Genomic DNA, 24,209 nt, shown 5'->3' with positions numbered 1-24,209 from the left:
TCTTATTCTTCACACTCTCTTTTCAAATAATAGAAGGCTGAGTAGAGTAAATATATTTCTAGAGCATTTGAGAGTATTCTTGTGGATGAGATGCTATAAATCAGAGCTGCAGACAAAATAAATGTTAGATTTGACAAGTATATGAATCTAGTGATATTTACAAGTCTGATAGACCCTGGAATAATGCCTTTGGAAGAAGGATCCTTTATTTTGGTATTCCTGAGGATGAATTTAAGCAAGGCACGAAGAGAAATTAGAATAATTCTGAATCATTGATGGGACGATTAATTTCATCCGTGTTCTCCTTGTTTAATTGGTACATCGGCCTTGGCCCTTTGCTCTGCCTCTTCAAGTGTATTTTCTCAGAAACAGAAAAAGTTGTAAAACTGTTTCCTTCCTTTCAGGCCATTTATTCAAGTGTCCTCCCTGGGGAGCTGATGAGAGGCTACTTGCAGCAATTTCCAAGCTTTCCAAGTTGGTTGGGAAAATTTTCATCCACTGGAAAGCATGACCGTATCGTACAGGAGCTTTCTATGCATATGAGCCTCAGGTAATGGTGCTACTCTAGTAATAGGTCCCTGGTTGGGCGATATGACTGGCTGAGATTAGCTAGCAAACACAATATAATGATAGATAGATTATTTATTTATTTAAAAGATTTATATGGCTGCCCATCTTAGAGTACAGCTCTGGGCAGCAAATCTTTTACTCTTTTACCCCAAGATACCCCAAGAGATGAATTTACAAAACTGCTTGCCATTGAAAACTGTCTAACTCAAACGCTTGCTTAAAATTCTGTGAATTTGAATCCATTTTACATATTCTGTGAATTGTTTTGTTTGGGGCCGCACTTCCTCATTCAAGAATGGGGGAAATCTGGGGGTATTCTTGGACTCATGGCTACTGCTTGATGATCAGGTGACAGCTGTGGCTAGGAACATCTTTGCACAGCTTCATCTGGTGTACCAGTTGTACCCTTTCCTGGATCGAGAGGCCCTTGAAACAGTCCCTCATGCCCTGATCACTTCATGGCTTGATGCTTGCAATGGCCTGTACGTGGGGCTGCCCTTTAAGACCACTTGGAGGTTTCACATGGTCCAGAATGCCGTGGGCAGTGATGTGCATGCCTTGGTATGCCCACGTGACACCTTTGCTTCGTGAGCTGCACTGGTGTACTGGTATGCTTCTAGGTGCGATTCAAGGTGCTGGCTGTAACCTAAAAAGCCCTGTGTAGCACAGGCCTGCTTAGTGGGGGGACCACCTGTCTTCCATGGTATCAGCCAGGCCGGTTCAGTCCAACCAAGTTGGTGTGTTCTGGGTCCCTTCAGTTAAACAGTTTCACCTATCGGGCACATGGAAGCATGCCTTCTCTGTAGTGATGCCTGCCCTTTGGAATGAGATTTCTTATGATATCCATGTGGCTCCCACCCCGCTGGCATTCCAGAAGGCCTTAAAGACCTGGCTGTCCTCCCAGGCCTTAGGTTAGGATGGTTGGGGCCCCTCTAGATTGTGTGTGGATGTGGTTAGCTGGATCTGCCATCACTTCTTGGTCTTCCTTCCTTCCTTCCTTCCTTCCTTCCTTCCTTCCTTCCTTCCTTCCTTCCTTCCTTCCTTCCTTCCTTCCTTCCTTCCTTCCTTCCTTCCTTCCTTCCTTCCTTCCTTCCTTCCTTCCTTCCTTCCTTCCTTCCTTCCTTCCTTCCTTCCTTCCTTCCTTCCCTCCCTCCCTCCCTCCCTCCCTCCCATAATAATTGTATTCCATTCTTATTTTATTGGTTTTATTGTACACCGCCCAGAGTTGGTTTGGAGTCGGATGGTGCCTGAATTGAATACATTATAGGGAATATAGGAATATATAGCTTGTGGGTTCTCTATGCCGTTTGGACCCCTCTCCCTTTATTTTGGCACACCCAAACACATACCTCAAGTTCCAAGGGGTTGTGTCATTGGCGTTAGTGGCAAACCACTAAAACACAAAATTGCAAATTTATGCCAGTTTTAAAAAAGCAAAGGAAAAAGGATACGTTACGCTTCGTACTGGGTTTATACACAGAGATGATGTAAATATTAAGTTGTTGCTCTATTTCATATATCCCTCACTATTGAAATAATTAAAAAATAAGGCCTACAGCAGTCATAAGCTACCTGTATGAACTTCTTTTTGTTAATTAACATAAATACTTTTGTATTTCATTTGTATTTTAGAATTTGTTCTGCAATTAGAATTCTGTAGAGTAATATTTATCAGCGTAAATATTGATCAACCAGTTCCATGTTTCTCCTCAAGTTCTTACATTGCTTGTCTCTTGATTTGGCATGAAGCAGACTTTCTGTTTTGCAAGATGGTAAATCTTGAGCATATCGTATTTTTGGTTGGAGCATATTATGTGTTCATCATTTATTTAGATGATGTGAGGTCTACAAAAGAAAGTTGTATATGACTTACTAGCATTGGCTTCCCAAACCTCATTGATCATCTTGCATGCAGGTTTTCTTCATGATGCTCAGCACCGTTCACCTGGTCCTGGTCCTGGTCTGGCCCTATCCTATCCTATCCTATCCTATCCTATCCTATCCTATCCTATCCTATCCTATCCTATCCTATCCTATCCTATCCTATCAAGCTGCCCAATAGCCAAAGCTTTCTGGGTGGTTTACAATAAAACAAATTAAAAAAATACAATTGGAATGAAAATATAACTAAAACAATGTGAATTAAAATTAAAATACACTTAAAGCCAGTTTAAACGCTTGGGAAAACAGAACGGCCTTCACCCAGTGTTGAAATGATGCTAATCTAGGCGCCCCTTGAGCCTCTCTGGGGAGGGAGTCCAGAAATGGGGTGCCCCCATGGAAAAAGCTCTCCCCCTTGCAGAGGCCACCTCCCCTCCTTTGGCGAATGGACCTGGAGGAGGGCCTCGTTAGATGATCTTAAGGTCTGGGTAGGTACATGTGAGAGAAAGTGCTCCTTCGAGTAATCTGGTCCTAAACTATGTAGAGCTTTAAAGGTCAAAAACAGCATTATGAATTTAGACAAATTTGCATATGCTTTATGCCAAGTCAGATCACTGGCCATCTGATCCATCCATTTCTACATCCCATAGATTTCCAGTCATTATTTTAAGTACTTTTAAAAATATTTACAAAATGATATCAGTGCCAAAGTTTAAACATATGGCAAAATCTGGGCCCACTCCAACTTCCGGGGAAACCACTAATTATTTTTTTCCCTCCCTGCAGAACACATGCAAGTAAGAGAGCAGTAAATCTGGAGTATCTGTCCTATCTACGAGATGCGGTTATGAGGCCTTTGACTTGCCAAGGCATCGAAGGAGTCCAGGATGCTGTAGCCTTCATGGATTCTTACTGCTTGTTAAAGGAAGATGTGGAAACCATCATGGAAGCCACCAACTGGGGAGGCAAGCCTAGCGCGTTCTCCAAATTAGATTCCAAGGCAAGTTACGGATTTTCCTGCCTTTCAGTGCATTTGGCTGAGTTTTTGAAAGAAATGGTTTGAGAAAGACCGTTAATCAACTTCCAAATACAGTCTGCCCAGCTCCCAAGAAATAAAGCAAACTAAACACACACACGTACACACACCCCTCGAGTCCCAGGCAGTTCTGTCTTTGACACACAAGTGTGATTTTCTGCCACTTCAGAAAAAGGTTCAAAGTAAAAAGGATGCTTTGCATGTTATTTCTGTTAGTCCACTATTATGGTACAAAAACAGCTTGCAAAAGAGAGTGCTGCATTTGTTCTTCTAATGAGATCAGAATGTGGGTTTCATTGATCCAGCAACCAGCTGCTTCAGTGGTGGAACCAGATAGATATTAAACAGCTGTTCTTTGATGAAGTAGGCAGGTGAGAACTCTGAGAGCATCTCTTTCTAGCATGCGAAGAGCCCATTTTGTCCAAGTTATATAGCAACAAAGTAATGATTCTTGAGGTCTGAGAAATCTATGTTTTGACTTGAAGATCTTGCTCTCTTTTGATGGGAGTTCTTTTCTCCACTCTGCCTGAAAAATTTAGCTTTTTCTTCAGAACACACCAGGCTGGGCACTCTGTTTTGTAGTTGAATCTATTAAGCCCCAATTTCCCAGGCTTTAAGAAATAACGTCAACAGATCTATCATGAAAATCGTATGCATTGTGGAAGATTTTAAGCCTATTGGGCTTCTCCTTTACTTCATGTGAGTGAGTTTAGCATGGAAAATACTTACCCCTCTCCTTCATTTGCATGTTACTGGAAAAGGTTGGTATTGTCATGTTATATTTTGTTAATGTTTACTTATCACTATTAGACTTTCTACTGAGAAATTCCAGATAACTTGCAAGGTATTTCAGAGTTCCCCATACACCCACTTGTTGTTTAGCAACTAAGTTCTGTTCCAGTGACCAAGTTGTTAAGTGAAATGGTCTCTAAGTGAACGTGTGACAGAGAATGAGAGAGAGAGAGAGAGAAACACTGTGAAGATCACTGGTTGCTGCGGTCTCATTCGGATAAAGTTCTCTTATACATTTATGTCAGTGTTAACTCTCACCTCTCACTCTAGTATGCGTTATTGTCAGGTGCAAAAAATGTCATAAATGCACACATTAGGCAGAAAATGAATTTTTTATTAGTTGAATTTGCGAATGGTCACTAAATGGGGTAGTCACTAAATGGGGAGCAGGTGTAATACAATTTGTATCTCATCAGTAATGACTAAACTAAAAATGAAATCTTATGCTCTCAACAGGTTAAATCGGCATTCACACGAGCCTATAATAAAGTTGTGCATCTTACACCATATTCCCTGCAAATTGCACAGAAATCAAAACGAGTGGAATCAGTGGATTCAGAAATGAAGGAAGGACTGGAAGCTAATGGAGCTGAGTCTGAGAATGAGCAAGCAAGCGTTGAAAGCGATGCAATGATTAAGGTACCACTCCCCTGGGCGGCGCATTTAAATATCTAAATTTACAGGTAGTCCTCAGTTAACGACCACTTGTTCAGTGACTGTTTGAACTTACCACTGTGTTGAAGAAGTGGTACGTACTTACGACCAGTCCTCAAAGTTCTGGCTGTTGCAGTGCCCCCGTGGTCACATGATCATGGTCCGAGTGCTTGGCAACTGGCCCAGATTTCCAAATATCATAGGATCCCGCGGTCACATGATCATGATTTGCAACCTTCCCCCATTGACTTTCCACAAGCAAAGTCAATGGGGGAAGCCAGCAGGAAGTTGTGATCACAGGAGGTCCTCACGTAATGGCCTGCGGGGATTTGCTTAACAATAGTAACTGGGGACTACTGGAACTGCTGCCGCTAAGTGGCGCGGTTACATGACATTGTTCTTTATGACCGCATCCCTTGAAAATTCCGGCCCCAATTACCATAGTTAAGTGAGGACTACCTGGATAGAATTGAAAATTAGAAATCTTTTAAAGATTTGCTTAAAGAACTTTGATCTTTAATGCTGAATGTTTTTGAATAATTATAGGAGATTTGGTTCTGGATTAGTCAGAGTTTACTTTTTTCCCCCTTTTCTGTTGTCTTCTTTCTCTCCCCACATTTGCTTACATTTTGCTTTCTAGTCCATATGTTTTGCTAGTTCTTTGGAGAAATTATAGCTACAGTGGGGTGTTTTTTTCCTTTTTAGTGCTTGTAAATATATGGTACAGTTTGGAACCGAAAACTGAATTTGTGAGTAGCTTGAGGCGCTGTTACTTCAGACTGCATTTAAAAACTAAAGTATGTTCTTTTTTGGCAGAAAAAGACCAAACCTGTCAAGCCACCAAAAGTAGAAAGAAATGAAGAAAGGAAAAAAGGAAAGTCAAAGAAAAAATCTAAATAAATTGTCTATGCAAGCTTACTGTTGACTGTGGATACAGTAAATGGTTGGGCAAACTCTTCAGCAGTTGCCTTGTTTTATTATCATTGCACAAGAATGACAAATATATAATATGCTGCTTGCAGAAAAAGGAGATGCAGGATCTATATTGTTTGATTTCTGTAAATATGGAAAGAGGCTCAGTCATCCCTGGGAGAGAAAGAGCCCAAGCTGCTTGTGTTAATTCTCTGCTTACCTTCACAGAGCTCCTATATTTTTTTAAAATGCTCATTATGTGGCCAACCATGTATATAACATATAATGAACAAACCCTAACTGGTTATTCATTTTTGTATATGAAAGTGCAGCGCTGTGTAAAAGTTGCAATAAAACTAGTTTCATATTTTTAACCAATTTTTAAAAAATTGCATTGCACGTTACTGTAAGTTGTCTTATGCCTGTACCTCTGCTTAGAAGCTAATCCCTGGAGCAGTAGCTTGCACAACTGAGACACAATTCTGTGTACTTTATTGGGCATGACAGCAAACCTGGGGGTGAGCTCAAGAGCAATACCACAGTACAGTGTTTCTCTTTTTGTAGTAATTTTATTAAAGTTTACAAGTACAAAGATAAAAGACTAATACAAACTAAGAAAAATATAAAACGTGAAGATGAGAAAGAAAAGCGCAAAAAGGAGAGAAAGAAGAAAAAGGGGAAAAAAAGAAAGAAAAAGAGATATATAAAAGAATGACTCCTCCTTCCCTCCAGACAAGTATAAACAACTTCAATAACTTAACATCTTCTCTAGTGTTTCAATAAGAAAAAAACCCTCTTCTTCCCATATCTCATCTCTTATCAATAAACAAATTGTAAAAACTCATAATTCAGTCCTATTCAGCAAAAGTCCATTAAGAGCTACCAGAAATATATAAAAATTCCCCTCACCCTGATGGGTTGTGTGTGTCTTCCTCAATCTCAGGTCCTCTACCAGAGGCCTGGGAGTTTGAGGGCTCTGCGCAGTATCTCAGCTGTTCCTAGCACTGCACTCTCCTGGACAGAGAGCTCTGATGTTGTTCCTGGGATCTGCTGGAGCCCCTCCCCCAGCTTAGGAGTCACGGCCCCAAGTGCTCCTACCGCCACTGGGACCACTTTGGCCTTGACTTTCCACATCCTCTCTAGTTCCTCCTTCAGGCCCTGGTACTTCTCCAGCTTCTCATGCTCCTTCTTCCTGATGTTGCTGTCACTTGGCACTGCTATATCTATCACCACCGCTGTCTTCTGGTCTTTGTCTACTACCACGATGTGTGGTTGGTTGGCCAGTACCTGCCTGTCCGTCTGGATCCGAAGTCCGTCTGGATCTTAGCCCTGTTATTCTCTATGATCTTCTGTGGAATATCCTATCTGGACTTTGGGGGGACTAGCCCATACACTGTGCAGATGTTCCTGTACACAATGCCAGCTACTTAGTTGTGCCATTCAGTATATGCTGTTCCTGCCTGCTCTTACACCCTGCCACTACATATTGGACTATCTCAGAGGCCTCTCTGCACAGTCTGCACCTTGGGTCTTGTCTAGTGTGGTAGACCCCTGCTTCTATGGATCTGGTGCTTAGTGCCTGTTCTTGTGCTGCTATGATCAGTGTTTCAGTGCTCTTTTAGTCCAGCCCTTTTCAGCCACTGGTAGTATTTCCCAATGTCAGCCACTTATCTGTTGATGGTACATTCCATGCAGGGTCTTGTCTTGCCACGGCACTTCCTCTGCTTGAACTTCCTCCCATGTCTGCTGCTGTGTCAGGCATTCTCTTAGCAACTTATTTTTGGGTGCCATCTTACTGTACTCCTGGATGCTCTGGGTTTTGTCCAGGACAGTGTCTTTGACACCAGACCCCGCCTGCCCTCTTTCCAGCTGGTATATAGTCTCTGGGTGCAGGGTATCTAATAACTGGTAGAGTGTACGTGTTGATGGCGTGGATCTTGTTCTTATTGAGCTGGCTCTTCAGGACCTGTCTTATCTTTTGGTGGTACTTGGATGTTGCTGTCTTCCTTGCCTCCTCCTCATGGTTTCCATGTGACTGTGAGATACACCAAGGTACTTGTAGCTGGTCTGTATGTCTGCTGTGTTCCACCCCATCAGTCTTAAATACCTTCCCTCTCTACTACCATCCGGCCACCCTTCTCCAGTCCAAATGATATCCCAATGTCACTGTAGATAGGTGTCAGTGAATCAGTGAGTCGATGTCTCATTCACTCTTAACATACAGCTTGATGTCATCCATGTAGAGGAGGTGGCTGATGGTAGTTCCGCTCTTGAACTTGTATCCATATCCAGTCCTTGTGATTGCAGTGGCGGTATCGTAGTCAATGAGGTTAATCCAAGGTGCGATTATTGCTGATTGAAAACTTTTCCCTCTCCTTAATCTGGAGAGGGCTTCCAAAGAGCTAATCCATTCACTGGCTCCTCTTTCCGCTGCAGCCATCGGTTCCACTCTGTGGAGCTGTCTTCAGTCCGCCATTGCTTGCCTGGAAGTCCCCATAGTGCAGTTTTCTCAACCTTAGCAACATGCTGGCTGGAGAATTCTGGGAATTGAAGCCCACAAATCTTAAAGTTACTAAGGTGGAAGGACACCACCATAGTGCATAAGGCTGCGAATTGCTTCGGATTAGATTCCAAGAAGGCCTTTGGGGCGGGGAAGGTGTAAACACAGCATCTATCTGTAGGTCCTAGCTAAGGATACCTTTCAGCTACAGGATTCACTATGAGATTCCTTTTTCTACTCAGGATGGAGGGGTTCCAGCCACATTCCCCCTTAGCTAAGACATGTTTTTTTCAGTGAGGGGGTAGTGCTCTCTTTAATAGCCATGTTTGTTTGTTTGTTTGTTTATCAAATTTATATGGCTGCCCATCTCACGCAAGGTGACTCTGGGCAGCATACAATAAAACCAACTATTAAAACAGAACATGAAAACCAGTTAAAACAATTAAGTAAAAACAAGATCACAAGAGGTTTAATTAAGATGCTATACATGGTGCAACCAATGCATGGGCACTCTGCTGCCAGGGGATACCTAGGCCTAATGAAGAAAACATATTTTGAGGGCTTTCCAAAAGGTCATAAGGGTTGGGGCTAACCTCGTCTCAGGGGGCATGATGTTCCAGAGGGCAGGCACCACAACAGAAAAGGCGTGTTTCCTGGGTCCCGTCAGATGGAACTAACAGACGAGACCCACAATATGCCTCTCCTGCTGGACTTGATAGGGTGGGAAGAAGTAATCGGGGAGAGGCAGTCGCTCAGATAACCTGGCCCCATGCCATATAGGGCTTTAAAGGTCAAAACCAGCACCCTGAATTGCACCTGGAAGCAAACTGGCAACCAGTGCAACTCACGGAGGTGTAATGGGTGTCCCTCTGTGCCACTGCATTTTGCACCAGCTGAAGCTTCCAGATACTCTTCAAGGACAGGCCCATATAAAGCGCATGACAGTAGTCCATTCAGGAGATGACCAGGGCATGAGTAACTGAGCAGAGCCTCATGATCCAGGAATGGGTGCAACTGACGCACAGCACAAAGTTGTCCAAAGGCCTTCCTGACCATGACTGCCACCTGCTCCTCAAGCAGGAATCGTTAGTCCAGAAGGACCCCCAGATTGGACAGCGGGTCTGTTTGGGGCAGTGCGACCCCATCCAGTACCAAAGATGGCAGAGTCCCAGAATCAGAAGGCCCTAAACCCAAACCCAGTCAGTCTTACCAGGGTTCAGTTTAAAGCCTGTTGTTCCCCATCCAGAATCCCACAGCTTCCAGGCACCAGGACAGGTCATCAACATCAATGTTTACACCTATCTATAGCACACATACAGAACTCTTTTCTAATACCATTTGTTCCTTAACTGGCCAGTAGGCTGTTCTTCATTGCTCCTAGGTAATTAAAAAAAGAAAATTAATTGGTCCTGCTTGCTGAAGTGGTAGAAAGACCAACCCAGCTAAGAATACTCTCCATCCATAGTAGAGGAATAAACTTCGTGGAAATCCAAAGTTCATTTCTGAGAATCTGAGACTGCGTTTAAAACTCAACATTCTAACCTTTCCCTTTTTCATGAAACAGGATTCAAGAGCTCACAGCAATGTTTCCAGTCTAAAGGAGCAACATTCACTATTCAGTTCTTACTATATAGCTGACACTTAACAGAAGCATTTTTTAAAAAATGTACATGAATATACAAGATGAGCATGAGAAGAGAAAAACTTTCTTCACCTCTAAATGGCACATGAAAGCTGTCTGCCTGGATAGTCTATCTGACATTTTACTCTGGTAGCTCTGGTCTCTGTTGAGAATTTGTTTCTATAATTTATCATGGAGCATGGTTGTAGGAAATATATAATTAAAAACAATATCACAAAAGCACTTACGTGCATCAGTAAGTGGAGCAAAATGACAAGAAGCAGATTAGCAGTTCTGTGTCAGAAATAATAAGTGGAGAATCTAATTTGAGCTTCCAAATTTTATTGTAAACAGAAAAGGTCAGAGTATAAAATTTTTATAAAAGATATTTACAGATTCATAATTAAAACAGATTTGGTAACGTTGAAATAGTTTCAAGTGTAATAACAATTCAGCTTAAACTTTGAAGCTTCTTTTACTATTGCAGCATTTGACCGGCTAGTATCTCCTGAAAATAAGCATAGATTTTTTAATTAGATACTTGTATTGCATCTTAGTTAGGTTCAGTTCATGGACCCAAAAGCACAGTCACAAATATCTAGACAGAGATCAACATTAAAAGCTTTAGCAAAAAAGAAACAAGTAGTAAATTGTTAAATGTTAAATGATATAAAATTTTTACCTTTAAAATAAATCCCCCACTGGGCTTTTTTCTACCTAAGCTTGCATTAGTAACTTAGTTTTTGAATTCCACACTAATATTAGGATAAACTAAAATACAGCCAAATAATGAGTTTTGAGGTCTCCAATATTAATAAAGGGTTAGAAGTCAATGGTGAGTCTGTCTATAGTTAGTCTTCATTTTAGGCTAGCAAATGGATCACTATGACAAGGCTAGCGTGCCTTTGCATTTCCTAACTTTCCTGCCTAGATTCTTTCATGTTACCAAAAAATATTTCAGTTCTTCTACCATTTTCTTCTACTAAAACACCTAGTATGTAAATGAAATACAATAGTCAGATCATCATCTAAGTGTAGCAGCTGATGAATTTTTATGAAATGTTGAGCAGTACCCTCTCTAGTCCTACTGCATCTCAGGAGCGCAGAACTATTTCCAGGCAGAGGGTTGCATGTGGCCATGACTGGCCTCTGAGACACATTCTTGGGGCCATTCTTGGGGTGGAGCCACGGTAAACACTAAATAAATTTCAGTTTACATTTAAATTAAAACAATTAAATGCACTTGAGATGATGGTTCCCCATGAAATCCGTTTTCCGCTTCTGCCATGTAAAAAACAGACTTGCTGCAACTTTTGGAAGGGAGCTACATTAGGGCCTTCAGATGTGATCTGTGATCTTTGGCTCTCCAGTGGTGGAGCCAGATCTAATTGGATAACCTTCATAAACCCAATATTGGTCATCCCATGTGGCAAAGTTAACTGCTGAATGCAACCAGGAGCCAAAATGGGACCAGGAAGGAACAAAATAGAGGCAATGGCATGCTTGAGAATCTCAGCCTTGGCATCCATTGTAGATTCCAAGTATGGAACTATATGGACTTGAATATGAAAACCAGTCAGCCAAAAACCACCACAGAACTCACTGCTAGACTTCCTAACCCTTTCTAGAAGAACTGTGAGTCACCATATTCCCCAGTTACTTGAAGTAACTTGTGGAACTCTTGAACTGCACCATTTTGGTAAGAACTAGCTCTGTATATTAAACTTGGATTGCACCAATTTAGAATACAAAGAGCTCTAAAGGAGGAGTCCGCTGTGCTCATTCTTCACGTATGCAGCATGTCTTTGCGGAGAAGAGAGACGATGCCACTGGTCACGTCCTGATGCCTCACTGACCCCATAACCACTCCTATAGGTCTACAGACTCCTAAGTGTACAAGGTGCCAATTTACATGACTACCATTTACATGGCTCAAGAGTCCCTTTGCACATGTCGAACACAAAAAAATACACTGCAGAATCAGTGGTATACTTGAAGAAGGTCGAGCACACAGTCCACTTCTTTCCATATACAGAACATGTCGTGGGAAGGAAGTGAAGAAAGCTTTGTTGTGTAGAAGCAGCAAATGTTGTAGTATGTACAGGGAAATGAGTGCATGAATGAGAGAATAGGCCAATTACTATTTTAGACATAAACAAATGAATATTCTTTGCTATTCTGAGTTCTAAACTTGAGAACAGATTAAATCACTTACTTGATTAAAATTATTGCTCCACTTCAGGCTTGAGGTATGGTGTGCAATCAGCCGTTTTCTTAAGGCTGATGGCATCAACTTTTTCTGAACACATGGGACATATGTTTTCATTCTGCAACAAACTTTAAAGAATATGCTTTCACTACCTTTCATAATGAGTATAATTTATGCAGGTTGCAAAATAGTATGTCAATTTCTTTGGTTTTATTTGTCTCTCCATCAACTGATCCACTTCAATGCCTTAAAATGGGTCAGGAGAAGGTTTTCTGTTTCTCCAAGCAGTTGGTAGATAGGACTAAAATTGCTAGTGTGCAAGTCTATGATTTATTATTATATTTTTAATCTCAATAACTAGAGGCTACATGTCCCAAAAACGTTAATATGCCCATGTTTCAACAAATTTGGCATTTTCCAAATATAGAGAGGGGACCAGAAGAAAGTCAAATAGAAGGACAATATAATATACTTTATAACTAATTTCACATACTGCACAGTATTTTGGTAAAATCAACTTACTGTCTAAACTGAACATTAGAAGTACCCCGGCAGATTCACAGACAAGTCCAGACATGTCTGTGTGTGTGTACAGAAACACACACAAAGTAAACTCTAGCTTTATTTCTTTTGTGTCTTTTGTGAAAAGAACCATGTCAAATGTTTGCTCATTTCAACAGCTTAAAAGTGCTTTGGAGGCACGTGGTAGTGTCAGGAAGAGAAGGCTATCTTCCGCTTAAATCCCTTTATCTGCAAATATACAATGTTTTTAAAACCATCATGTCTCTGCTGGTAGCAGAAGTTATCCCAGTTACTCAAGGAAAATGATGTTAAGCAAGCAGTAAGATCTGTCTATATGGTGATTTGCCTGTGCACAAATTGGTTTAAAGTCAGGGTAATACTTCCTAAATGGATCATATATGTTATCCTAATCAATCATTACTCAATAAAGAAAATATAAAACAAATGTGTATATGTACTTTCAGATCACACCTAATACAATATATAGGATTTTTGTAATGGAGCTTCTGGGAAAAATTGGCTGTTGTCCTACAGACACATACGCGGCAAAAAAAAATCTTTGGCTGCTGTTGGTTGAAATAAATGATTTAGGAAGATGAAAATGATAAAAATTGTGTGAAAACAAGAACTGTAGATGGTCAAGAGCCAGAGAAATAAGGAGCAGTAAATTTACATTTTGACTTGTAGAAATCAAACAGAAATTTGTTGCAGGTTTATAGAACTGCAGTGGAAAACGTTCTTTGCATGTAACTAATCTGCAAATGAAAAAGATTCCAACTTACTTTTTGAACTCTGAATAGAGTGCAGGGAACTCACAGTGGGGGCACAGAGTCCAGTCATCTCTAACCATATGTCGTCCCTGGAAGGAGTGCAATGTGGTGACAAGTCAGTATCCAGTGGAAAGGGCCACAGCAACTACAAACATTAAGTGCCTTGTTTGTAATTAATTATGCTTCACCAGAGGCGCTACAGGGAGGCAAATCTCAAAGAGCATTTTAAAGCACAAAACAGATTTTGTATCTCAAAGCTAAAATTCAAAATGCAAAGTAGCTTCACTTAGCCTTTCAGCTTCAGAGGCTGAAAAATGGAAAGGCTGAGGCCCTTATTTATGAGTTACCCGTTATATCCAATGTACTTACAGTTGCAATGCAATATGGGAGGTTGTTCTTACAGCCTGGGCAAAGAAGTTCACATTCAGGGAGCATGAATTCACAATATGGACATGGCGAGGTTGGTTCTTCACCTTCTGATGTGTCAGGCCGTCTATTAGCAAAACATAAGTCCATTAAGAACTGACCAATTTTTACCTCTTAACATATATTAAAGTAGCACAATTGCTTTCCTTGCCTAAAAGTATACTGTGATCTCCTAATCACAGATATGTTTGCTCACATTGCAAGAATCTTCGTAATGGTTCTTGACCCTCAGATCTATTTTCAATGTTATTGTCAGTAGAGGTATCTCCCTGCTCCATACACTGCTAGCTAAAACAAGTCTAGCTTATTTCTTTCAGATTCAATAAGCACACATAAGAATATATGGAATATCAATGTTCTTCTGCTGGTTGCTCTGGAAGCAACTTCATTGTTGGCTTGTAAGATAAAGCAACCCTCAAGGTGAGTTTGACTTGGTGATACACAGTCATGTTCATGATGTTTTTTTTTTTTTTTGTCAACTAGCCATTGCCTTCCTCCAACTTTAATGTACAACCCAAGAATTTCTTGCTGGTTTCCCATCCAAGTAGTCAGTCAGTCTTAGTATTATGGTCCAAGATCAAAATAATGGCATGTTAGCCATCGTATCTCATTTCAAAGTGCTTAAACAAATGGCCAGGAAGTTGAGTAAAACCCTATTACAAGAGGTTCTTAAGGTACCCTTGAGTTAGAACTGTTACAGTAAATTTGGCATTGATCAGATAAAATATATTCAACATTGACTTCATTGGGCCAACCGAAGAATTTTGAGTATGGAGCACCACTAATGTATTTTGGGCATCTCTATGAAACAAGCAATGTGGACATGGACTAAAGAGTCCAGTACTTAGGCTTCATTCTCCAGTTGTAAGGGATCTTTTAAGAACTGTCTTCTCGAGTAGGCAGTAGAGTATCAAATGCAGCAATGAGCAGTAAAGATTTGGCTGTGCTCAATTTCAGAGTACTTATTTGAGATCATAATATAAGCAGTGCCCTGCTGGATCAGACCATTTTGTGCAGTAATCTGTTCTTACAGTGGCCAACTGACTGCACAAGGAAGCCCACTAGTCTCCCAGCCAATGGCCTTCAGAGGCAGTCACAGTGCCATGATGGCAAGTAGCCACTGATACCCATGACTTCCATGAACTGGTCCAACTCGTTTTTGAAGCCAGCCAAGCTGGTAGCCAGCACTATATCACATGGCACTGAATCCCAAAGTTTATCTAAACTTGATCTAAGCACTGCCCTCACTTGATACGATAGCAGATGAGCTTAACTAGGAATTCTGGAAGGCATATGGAATACAACTCTTATGCCTTCTCTCAGCCAGAAAAATCCCCTCTAAATATTTAAAACACATCTTTTGCTTGATCCTATGTCTTCGATACTCCAAATCCTGAACGATTACATCCTCCTTCTATCCCAGTGAGAATTCAGTAGGTAAACCCCGTAATGCAACTGTGACTCTAGCAATTTTTTTCAGTGTCCTCTAATGATGTGTGGGAAGCACCAGTGCTTGTGAAATATGCTATGCTACAATGAGAGGTTTCTATGGTTGAGATCTCACTTGGTACCCTTGGTAAGCAACTGTCATCAGGCTAAGCACTACCTAGTCATATAGAGATGGAAAAACCTAAGAGAATATGTTTAGGAGAATCACACAATGGAACCGGTGGTGCCACAAATGGCATGGAGAGGCCTTGGTAAGGAAAACATACAACAGCTTAGTTTCTCTAATCAGTTAATGGTGAGGACATCCTCTTAATCTTACTCATGTTTTATTTTTTTTAAAAAGCTCACTTTTACATACATTTACCAGAAGGAAGTTTCCCTAAATTAAATGGGATTAACTCCTAAGTAAGTATACCCGCCTCCTGCGCTCGCCAGCTGGGCTCTGCCCTAGGAAGGAGGCTCTGGCAAACCATTTCCGAAGAACAGTTGCCTTGAAAACTGCAAGGACTCGTCCAAGCAGTCACTGCAGGGTCAGCAATGACTGAGCGCAGACAAAAAAAAAAAAAAAAGTATACACAGACTAAGTTAGGATAGACAGGATTATCTTAAGAGTCCAGTTATGCATCAATTTATTTATTTATTTAATTTATATGCCGCCTATCAGTTATCCATCCATCCATCCATCCATCCATCCATCCATCCATCCATCCATCCATCCATCCATCCAATTTATATGCCGCCCATCTCCCCAGAGGGTGACTCTGACATTCCCAAACCTTCGTTAGACAGAGTAACATAAGCTCACCGGACCATTGCTTCAATTTTCTTTTTGTATTTCAGATCAATTTTATTCCGATACTCTGGTCTCATCAGCATGGCAGCAAAACCAAAGGCTGATTTTTTCAGTCCTGCTCTATGACATTCAATTACTGTTGAGGTCAGGATGGGCACAATATCTGAAAGTAAAACAACAGAAATCATGTTGCTTCTAGTAGCAAAGCAGTTTTATAGTTTAGTAATTCATTTTCAGTTTGCAGTCAAAGCTTCCTGGATTTTAGAGTTGCTGTTGATAAAATGTAATTGCCCTGAATTTGAATGAGAGGCTATCTGAAGGTGATAGTCAAAGTGATAACAGCATAGCAATGATATTCAAGACAAGCATATAAATAATGCACATTAGAACAATATCCAATCCCCAATAAATTTATTTCTGTGAGCAGTACTGCCTTGCTCCTCAATCTCATAATAATGCATAATAATGCATAATAATGCATGCAGTAGTTACATTTTAACTATTTATAACAGGATCTAAATAATTTGACAAATTCCATTTATCTATGTTGCAAATTGTTATGCTTCCAACAATAAAAAATGTCGGAGGAGATTTAGAAGATACTGACGATCATGTTATCAAGGAAAAGGAAAGGACAGAATAGGAATCGTATTTAGCAGTTTAAAACAATAACTTCACAAAAGCTGCAATGCTAAACCCTCTTACAAAGATGAAAATATCCCTGATTGCAGTACTGCACGGGGGCACTCTTCCAGCGTGGTTAACACTTACGGGATGGAAACTTGCTGATATTGTTAGCAACGCGAATAAGCATACGTGCTCCCTTCATATGGTCACCACATTTAACATGAATCTGAAATATATATGTGAATTAGGCATTATCTGTAATATTTAGAGGCCATCCAGAGTAAACAAGGAAAAAGCAGCATACCGTGAAAGGATTTGTCAAGCTTTATGGCTATAAACAGAATGTTATAGTAACTTCCTTTTCTACAAGTCCTTGAATTGGTTACTCCTTCATTTTATTCTGATATATAGATCTTAAGCAAAGCAGAGTTGTTTGTACATCTCCATTAGAGAGTCAGAGCTATCCCAATTTGAGATCCCTGATACTTAACCGACATGACCTGTCCTACTTGCTCAGGCCAGGACTGTCATTCTTAAAGAAAAAAACTGCAGTAATCTAAAACAGCACTACAACCCCCCAACCACCCTCCGTTTGAAATATGGGGTAACTCTGAGACCAAAAACCTTAATGCTTGAAACCACTCAAAATTTCCTTCAGCACCAAGAAATCGCTATGCAAGGACTCCATATTGTGGTAAATCACATTGGACTGGGCCAGGTCTCCAGAAAGGTGAGGAAGAACCAGTCACACTAGGATGGGGAAATGCTGCTCCTTTCTATGTATTCTGCCTTTGGACAATAAGAGGATGTTGCTCCTTGGGCACAGGATTTCTATAGAATATACCCGATTGCCAACTGTGTTAGCCCCTTTTGGAAAAGTCCTTCAAAGAATCCCCATTGTAAGACTGATTTTTTCTGCTCATACAGAGAATATCCTCAGTTTTTCCTTTCCCCTTTTCAAGTGGCTCTCTTTGTGTAGCAATTCAGGAAGATTTGTGATTTTCCTGCTAAATCTTTGGAATTTGGAATAGGAAGGAGTGAAATTGGGAGGCAGTTCTCTATTATACCCAGGGAAGTATGGTATATAATTTATTTTATTTTAATTTAATTTATTCAATTTAGGCACCACCTGAGTCTGAACTGATTCTGGGTAGTTTACAATAAAACCAAGCAAACGAAAATACAATACAATAATTATAACAGAAATAGAAAAGAAATGAAAAACAAGAACCAATGCTGAGTCCAGCTAACCACACCCATGCCCTCAAACAACTTCAACAGGGGCCTCAACCACCCTAGCCCAAAGTATGGGAGAACAGCTAGGTCTTTAAGGCTTTCCAGAAGGCCATCAGGCCTGATTTGTAGAAGCCCTGCCTTTTGAAGCAGGTGGGAGGAGGAAATGATGTGAGGCTATTTTGATTTTCTACTGCAGGAAAAAAAACCACTTTGATCTGATTCACCCATGCTGTTAATGGCTCACTTGTCTGCTGAATCAACTATAATTGGCTGCAATTAGGCAACCTACACACCATAAATAACAAAGCCACATTATGGGTGAACAGAGTATCTGAACTTTGTCAGTAAGCGTGAGAAACATCAATATCATCCTTCTCAAGCAACAAATGGTTAGTTAGATGGGCACCAAAGAATCTGCACACAGCTTTGTTCTTGTGGCCTTCTTAATCCAGTCAGTCACTAATTCTCCAACTAGGACAAAAAGATTCATGATTTGAGGAATACCGAATCCCACTATTTTTCATGGAATCCCATGATCTCTTCTGCCAAAACAGTAAGGACAAGGCCTCATATCACTAGATGTGGGCTCAGCAAGGAGCAGTTGGAATAGCCTGGACTTTGGGAGTTGTATTTTATGCTGCCAGGCCTTGTTCTATAATTAAGAAGGCATTTTGGGGGGGCTGTTCTTTCCCTCCAACTCTTTTTCTTGGAAGACGAAATGCAAAATGTATCAACTGATTTGAGATTTATATTCCCACAAAACAGGTGACTAGGTGAAGTCGTTTTAACCCTGGGCATGACCAGGCCTGTTCTGCATCAAGTAATATATTTTTCGTGTACTTACAATAAGTTAACCTTGTTATTGACCAAGTTAAAGATCTTGTAAGAATAAGGTCAATTACTGAAAATTGTTAAGGTATCTCTAGAAGCAGACTGAATTATGACACTTTACATAACTACACATCTGCTATTTTCAATACTACTTTTAGCAACTATAGGCTTCATAATACTACTGTAATTGTTGGGGCATGTAAGTAGACAAGGACTACAATACTTGGTGGTTTATTTCTTACAGTTGTCTTGGATCCAAATGGACTATCTGGAAATAGAAAGCTGGATGAGAAAGGCCTCTGAATTGATCCAGGAGGGCCTTCTATATCCCTAATATGCATTTCATAGTAACTTTGCATTAAATTTCACTACATAAGTTTGGATTTAATTTTCTGTATTAATATCTACATAATCAAAGTAGTTACCTTTACTAAAATGTAACTGTGTAGAATCATAAGGTTTGTAGCCATCTCAGAGGGTATTTTAATTTTCTGGATTTTTAATTCTGAATACATACTGAAGAGAACATCATGGGCATTTCGATAATTCCCTTTTTTAAGAAAACAAAACAAAAACAGCAATTACATTTCAGTAAAATATTTAGGAACCTATCAAACACTTTTGAATCAAGCTAAATATTAAATTTGGTTACTGATTTCTCAGACATTAGTCACAAGTCTTATCCACAAATTCACTTGAGTTGGATGCTTGGATATAAAACATTAAATTCCAGCAGCAAAGGGAAAAAGTCAGCATAAATTTAATGGGTTTATGGAATGCCGATGTGAAAATTTAATAGTCAACAAATAGATTCATCTTTTAGTTCTTTACTCTCCAAATGAGACCTGCTGAGCATTTAACTAGCTGTTAAATGCTCCTGAGGTTAAACTAGCTACTTGGTTTAATCCTGAGCAGTGCCATCATACAAAATGCATTTATAATTCCTTGAGTAAAAGCAAAGGAAAACATGGACAGCATTCTTAGTAAGCAGAAGAGGAGACATTGGCAAGCAAAGCATAAACTCCACCTTTAATACATTTTAACAGTGGAAAGACAATGCACCAACGATGCGCTCTTTTTCCATGCATGACCTCATGTGTTGGTCTTGTCAGATTTACTCTCCAGAAATGAACCAACAGAAGAGCCATACCTGCACACTGTTCTTCTCGAGCAATGATGATGGCTGTCCGAGCAGCTTCTCGATATTGCTTTAGTGCCATGTACAGTCGAAACAGATACTTGGCTTCCTTCATTAGAACAAAAAGACAGCTGCATCTCAGAGCATATAAATCATTGCTACCACCGCTTGGATTTTAACCAGCGTTCATACAATAAACTGCTGGCCGTTTTTCTGGCTAGAGTTCCTAAGTACACAGTGAGTGTTGGCTCCATACAACCTTTTCATTATGCAATTAGTACCGAAACTACTGACATCTGTGCAAAATGAGCATCTCTACAGCAGCAACTTGTGGTATTGCAATCCACCAGAAAGTAAACACCGTAAATTAAAAGGGGCCTGATTTGAATGTTTTTGTAGTCCTACTTCAAAGGGATACAGCTTCCTATTTAATTTTAGACCTGTTTCTAGTTTGAAACTTTTTCTAATTTTTATTAAAATTTTTAAACCATTTGCCTGGAAAATGTCCAAACAAATGACTAAAACATTAAAAAGTTAATTGCATCAGCTCTATTAATGCCAAACATCTCTTTTAATTTGAGAAATTTTGGCACATAGTGGGAAAGCATTGTAGAGTAGTATGCTGCTAACATGGTGTATAACAGTGCACATTAATTAAATATATGCCATATATTTGTGTGTGTCAAAAATGAAGTTTTATTCAGAGGTATCATTCCTCTGTTCTTGTCAGCCGCACAAGGTGGACCAGAGCAGAGAATCAACTCCATAGGAAGACTAGAATCATACTTTATTGAGACTGGCTATAATAACAGAATCTTTCAAGTGATTGTGCTGTCTCTCCTTTTTCTTATACCCCTGTGAATTAGGGAGGCATTTGCCTGAACTGCTTCCAGATACTATCTTGCTTCCCAGGACTTAAAGAACATTTCAGCCCTCTTTGCCTAAGCAATGGTTCTTGCGTATTTCTATCAAGCTCACCTCCCTTACTCTCTACAGCTATTTAACTAAGAATGATCTAAACAAATATTGCTGTGAAAACTAATGAAGGCAGCACAGTTTGAGTTCAATAAAGTCTCTTAAAAAAGCATCAGTCTTTGGGCTCAGAATTTTGCGTATCATTTGTGTCAGATGAGGGTAGCACATTTGAAGGCAAGTTGTCATGAGTTCTAAAGTACATTTAAGTAAGTTCTAAATCATGGCTCTAAAGTACATAGGCACAGGGATGCAGCATTAAAACTTCTTTCAAACATGAAGTAACAACTATAATTATCTAGAATAATTAAAATAAAAGTACTCACAGAAATAGACTATGGCAGTTACAGTAAAGCAATTAGAAAAACAAAACACGTTTTTAATAAGAAAGTAAAACAAGTGGTAGAAAAAAATAAAACATGTAATGAGTAAGATTAAATAAGATAACACAACTTAAAAATAGTTATTTGTTTCATAGTATTAGCAGTCCTACCATTTTACTAGAGTAACAGACATGACTGAGAGGAGTACTGTGCAGTTTATCTGTGGAAGGTGTCATAATCTGAACCAAATTCAGTGTTATTTTCTATATGTAGGAGGAAGTGATTTATGAAAAAAACACAGCATCCATAGCTCAATCTTTAGATAATTTCTAAGACTGTTCTTCAACTCTAGCTTTGATTTCCCTTCACCAGTGAATCTAACATGGATAAAAGGAGGAGGAGTTTAAACTGTGGCATGAAAGCTAGAGATTGAGAAATACTGTAGACAGTAAGGCAACCAAAATTTATTCTTGTTTTTACTGTAAACTGCCCAGAGTTGCTCATTGAGTGAGATGGGCGGCGACTAAATTTGAAATATAATAAACAAACAAACAAACAAATCAATCATCACTACCAGTACTGAAATCTAATGATAAATTGCTGCCTTCAAACAAAGGGTGTTAAACACATTATGCAGAGGCAAAAATTAGTTTGCAACTGGGTTCATATAGGAAATACACCTGGATAACTTCCTGTTTTATAAACATCTGCCAAGTTTGTACTTTACATTTTTAAGTGTACATTTAAAAATGTTTTAGACCAACTTAAGAAGTGTTCTACGTAAGTCAATCTTAAAGTCTTAGTCTAGAGCTTATCAACCTTTTCAGGTACAAGAAAGAATCATGGGATGCTATGAATACTCAAGACACCCCATACCCGTACCCATGGAAATAATCTAATGCTTGCTTAATCTCAGAAGATTTCAGTGATCTCATCTCAAGAAACTGCTAGAATCTCCACAGTGTGGTGCTCTCACAAAATGCTGACTCAAGTGAGTTCCCATTAATTCCACAGTTGTGTCCATTGCATGGCTTAATTCTGTTTTGTTAGTTGAATACCATTTGTTGCACTTGTGAATGTGAACAAAGGACCTTTTTCCATTTGCACTTAACTACTGCACAAGATGCCCTGGCAAAATCTTATTTTCTGTCACCTCCCCATGTGCCTTCATCTTGTCCCGCTCCCTGAGTAAAGGTTGAGGTCATCCTTAGCTGTACTTGTGTTAAAGTACTGAATTTGCCCTTAGTACTAACTTTTATCTAGAGAGGAATAACCCTTGGTTTATAGACCACTGCAAACAAAATGATGGCCTATCAGTATTAAAAATAAGTAAAATAAAAATACAGTATTCCAAATATTCATATAAAGGAATACAGTGTAAATACAGTGGTACCTCTAGTTACGAACTTAATCCGTTCCGTGACTCTGGTTGCAACTTGAGTTGGTCTCAAGTCGAGGTAAATTTTCCCATAAGGTTCAATGTAAATACGGTTAATCCGTTCTACCCTCCGAATTTGGTCACACCACGAGGCAAATCTCCCCATAAGGTTCAGTGTAAATACTGCTAATCCGCCCTCCGAATTTGGTCGCACCCCGAGGTAAATTTCCCCCATGAGGTTCAATGTAAATATGGCTAAACAGTTCTGAAACATATGCATTTTATTTTTAAACCTCAAAAACCTTCCAAACGCCACAAAAACCTTCCAAACGCCACAAAACACACCACAAGCCTCACCGAACGTCTCCTTGCTACTGCGATCTCGCCCACAGGAAGCCGCGACCACATGGCAGCAGGGAAAATGGCCGCGGATCCGGTTCGTAAGTAGAGGCAAGTTCGTAAGTAGAGGTAAATTTTTGGGGCCGGAGCTGGTCGTATCTCGAAAATTTTGTAAGTAGGGGTGTTCGTAAGTAGAGGTACCACTGTATTAGTAATGATGGCGCACCCTATGCCAATTTTTCCTGTGGCATACTTTTATATGCAGGCACATTCCTCCGGAAGGTCAATGGTGATAGAGCTCAGACACGTGTATTACTTCAGAGAGGACTAAGCTTCATTCATGGACATACTTTGCTTATAATGTTCAAGTAGCTCTACTCCCCAGTAAACCAGTTTGAAAATTTAGACCAGGTATAGATTTGGTTGAAAAATGGGATATACGTTCTGTCTGGAACCCAGTACCTTTGGTATACCATCATTCTCGCCCATAAGGAAATTTATCAGCTGGTTTGTCAGAGCTTCATCTTTCGCCTGGCCCACCTGTTCAAAAAATAAGTGAATGGAACAACATCATATATGTAGGGAGAAATAATGGAAAGTAACTCTTATAAACCACAATTAATAGTATCAGCCTGCCACTGAGGAATTTTTACAAAAGATTCACCAGGATGAAGCCTTCAGTTCGTTGCATATTGAAAATAACTACTATAAATTTCAGTTCTGAAACAAAAGCAGGTTATAAAATGTAAAAGTAATATAAAATATAGCATTACATTTTCTGCTTAAATTTACTACAGCAGTGACACTGAATGTTGGTAAAAAAAGAAGGTCTAACGTCTTTCTTCTTCCTAAATGATATTTTCTTACCGTCTCTATTGCCATCTCTATAGCCATATTATCCTCTGTATTTGGACTTTTCAGAAAGTGTTTCAGTGCCTGAAAAAAGCATACATACCATTAAATGGCTAATGACTTATTTCCTCAATGTTTTCACTTCACGTAATCGGCAGTATTTTATGGCAGTTTAGAATAATAATAGAAACAAGAGATAGGAATCACGTACACTCCTATATTTTCTACTAGAAGGAACAGACTTTTGATGAAAAGGCATCACAGACATAGCTTCAAATTTCATCATATAATCCTCATTCTTAAAATCTGCATCACGGTCCAGCCTGATCACTTTGCAAAATATTTACGGTGTAGAAGTGATTAGTTTATAAGACAGGG

General features: G+C 39.7%; 2 protein-coding genes and 1 pseudogene across 4 annotated transcripts in view; 2 read left to right on the top strand and 1 right to left on the bottom strand.

The window, feature by feature from the left end:
• Nucleotides 1-6,223, top strand: part of RFC1 (replication factor C subunit 1) — a 46,148-nt gene extending 39,925 nt beyond the window's left edge. Inside the window, exons 22-25 of one of the 2 annotated variants that reach the window (XM_088131169.1) lie at nucleotides 405-550; nucleotides 3,238-3,451; nucleotides 4,736-4,918; nucleotides 5,750-6,223. In XM_088131169.1, the coding sequence (XP_087987295.1) occupies nucleotides 405-550; nucleotides 3,238-3,451; nucleotides 4,736-4,918; nucleotides 5,750-5,833 (627 nt within the window). In that variant the 3' untranslated portion in view covers nucleotides 5,834-6,223. Of the gene's footprint in view, nucleotides 1-404; nucleotides 551-3,237; nucleotides 3,452-4,735; nucleotides 4,919-5,731 lie in introns of both variants that reach the window. The other variant, XM_088131168.1, reaches the window with a different exon arrangement.
• A 1,913-nt stretch (nucleotides 6,224-8,136) lies between these two features.
• LOC148213655 (U4 spliceosomal RNA) lies at nucleotides 8,137-8,222 on the top strand (annotated as a pseudogene).
• A 1,356-nt stretch (nucleotides 8,223-9,578) lies between these two features.
• Nucleotides 9,579-24,209, bottom strand: part of WDR19 (WD repeat domain 19) — a 55,619-nt gene continuing 40,988 nt past the window's right edge. For both annotated transcript variants that reach the window (XM_088131165.1, XM_088131167.1), the window contains 10 exons: nucleotides 23,847-23,915; nucleotides 23,442-23,519; nucleotides 19,980-20,076; nucleotides 19,255-19,379; nucleotides 16,907-16,988; nucleotides 16,148-16,298; nucleotides 13,837-13,960; nucleotides 13,480-13,556; nucleotides 12,182-12,303; nucleotides 9,579-10,474 (listed from right to left, as the gene is read on the bottom strand). In XM_088131165.1, the coding sequence (XP_087987291.1) occupies nucleotides 12,192-12,303; nucleotides 13,480-13,556; nucleotides 13,837-13,960; nucleotides 16,148-16,298; nucleotides 16,907-16,988; nucleotides 19,255-19,379; nucleotides 19,980-20,076; nucleotides 23,442-23,519; nucleotides 23,847-23,915 (915 nt within the window). In that variant the 3' untranslated portion in view covers nucleotides 9,579-10,474; nucleotides 12,182-12,191. The remainder of the gene's footprint in view (nucleotides 10,475-12,181; nucleotides 12,304-13,479; nucleotides 13,557-13,836; nucleotides 13,961-16,147; nucleotides 16,299-16,906; nucleotides 16,989-19,254; nucleotides 19,380-19,979; nucleotides 20,077-23,441; nucleotides 23,520-23,846; nucleotides 23,916-24,209) is intronic.

This window comes from Python bivittatus, unplaced genomic scaffold (genome assembly GCF_059951505.1).
Source record: "Python bivittatus isolate LINGU-HERP-01145 unplaced genomic scaffold, Pbiv_v1 ctg000970_np1212, whole genome shotgun sequence".
In the NCBI taxonomy this organism is placed as follows: domain Eukaryota; kingdom Metazoa; phylum Chordata; class Lepidosauria; order Squamata; family Pythonidae; genus Python; species Python bivittatus.
Note: the sequence above shows the minus strand (reverse complement) of the source record. Positions and strands in the feature narration are given on the sequence as shown.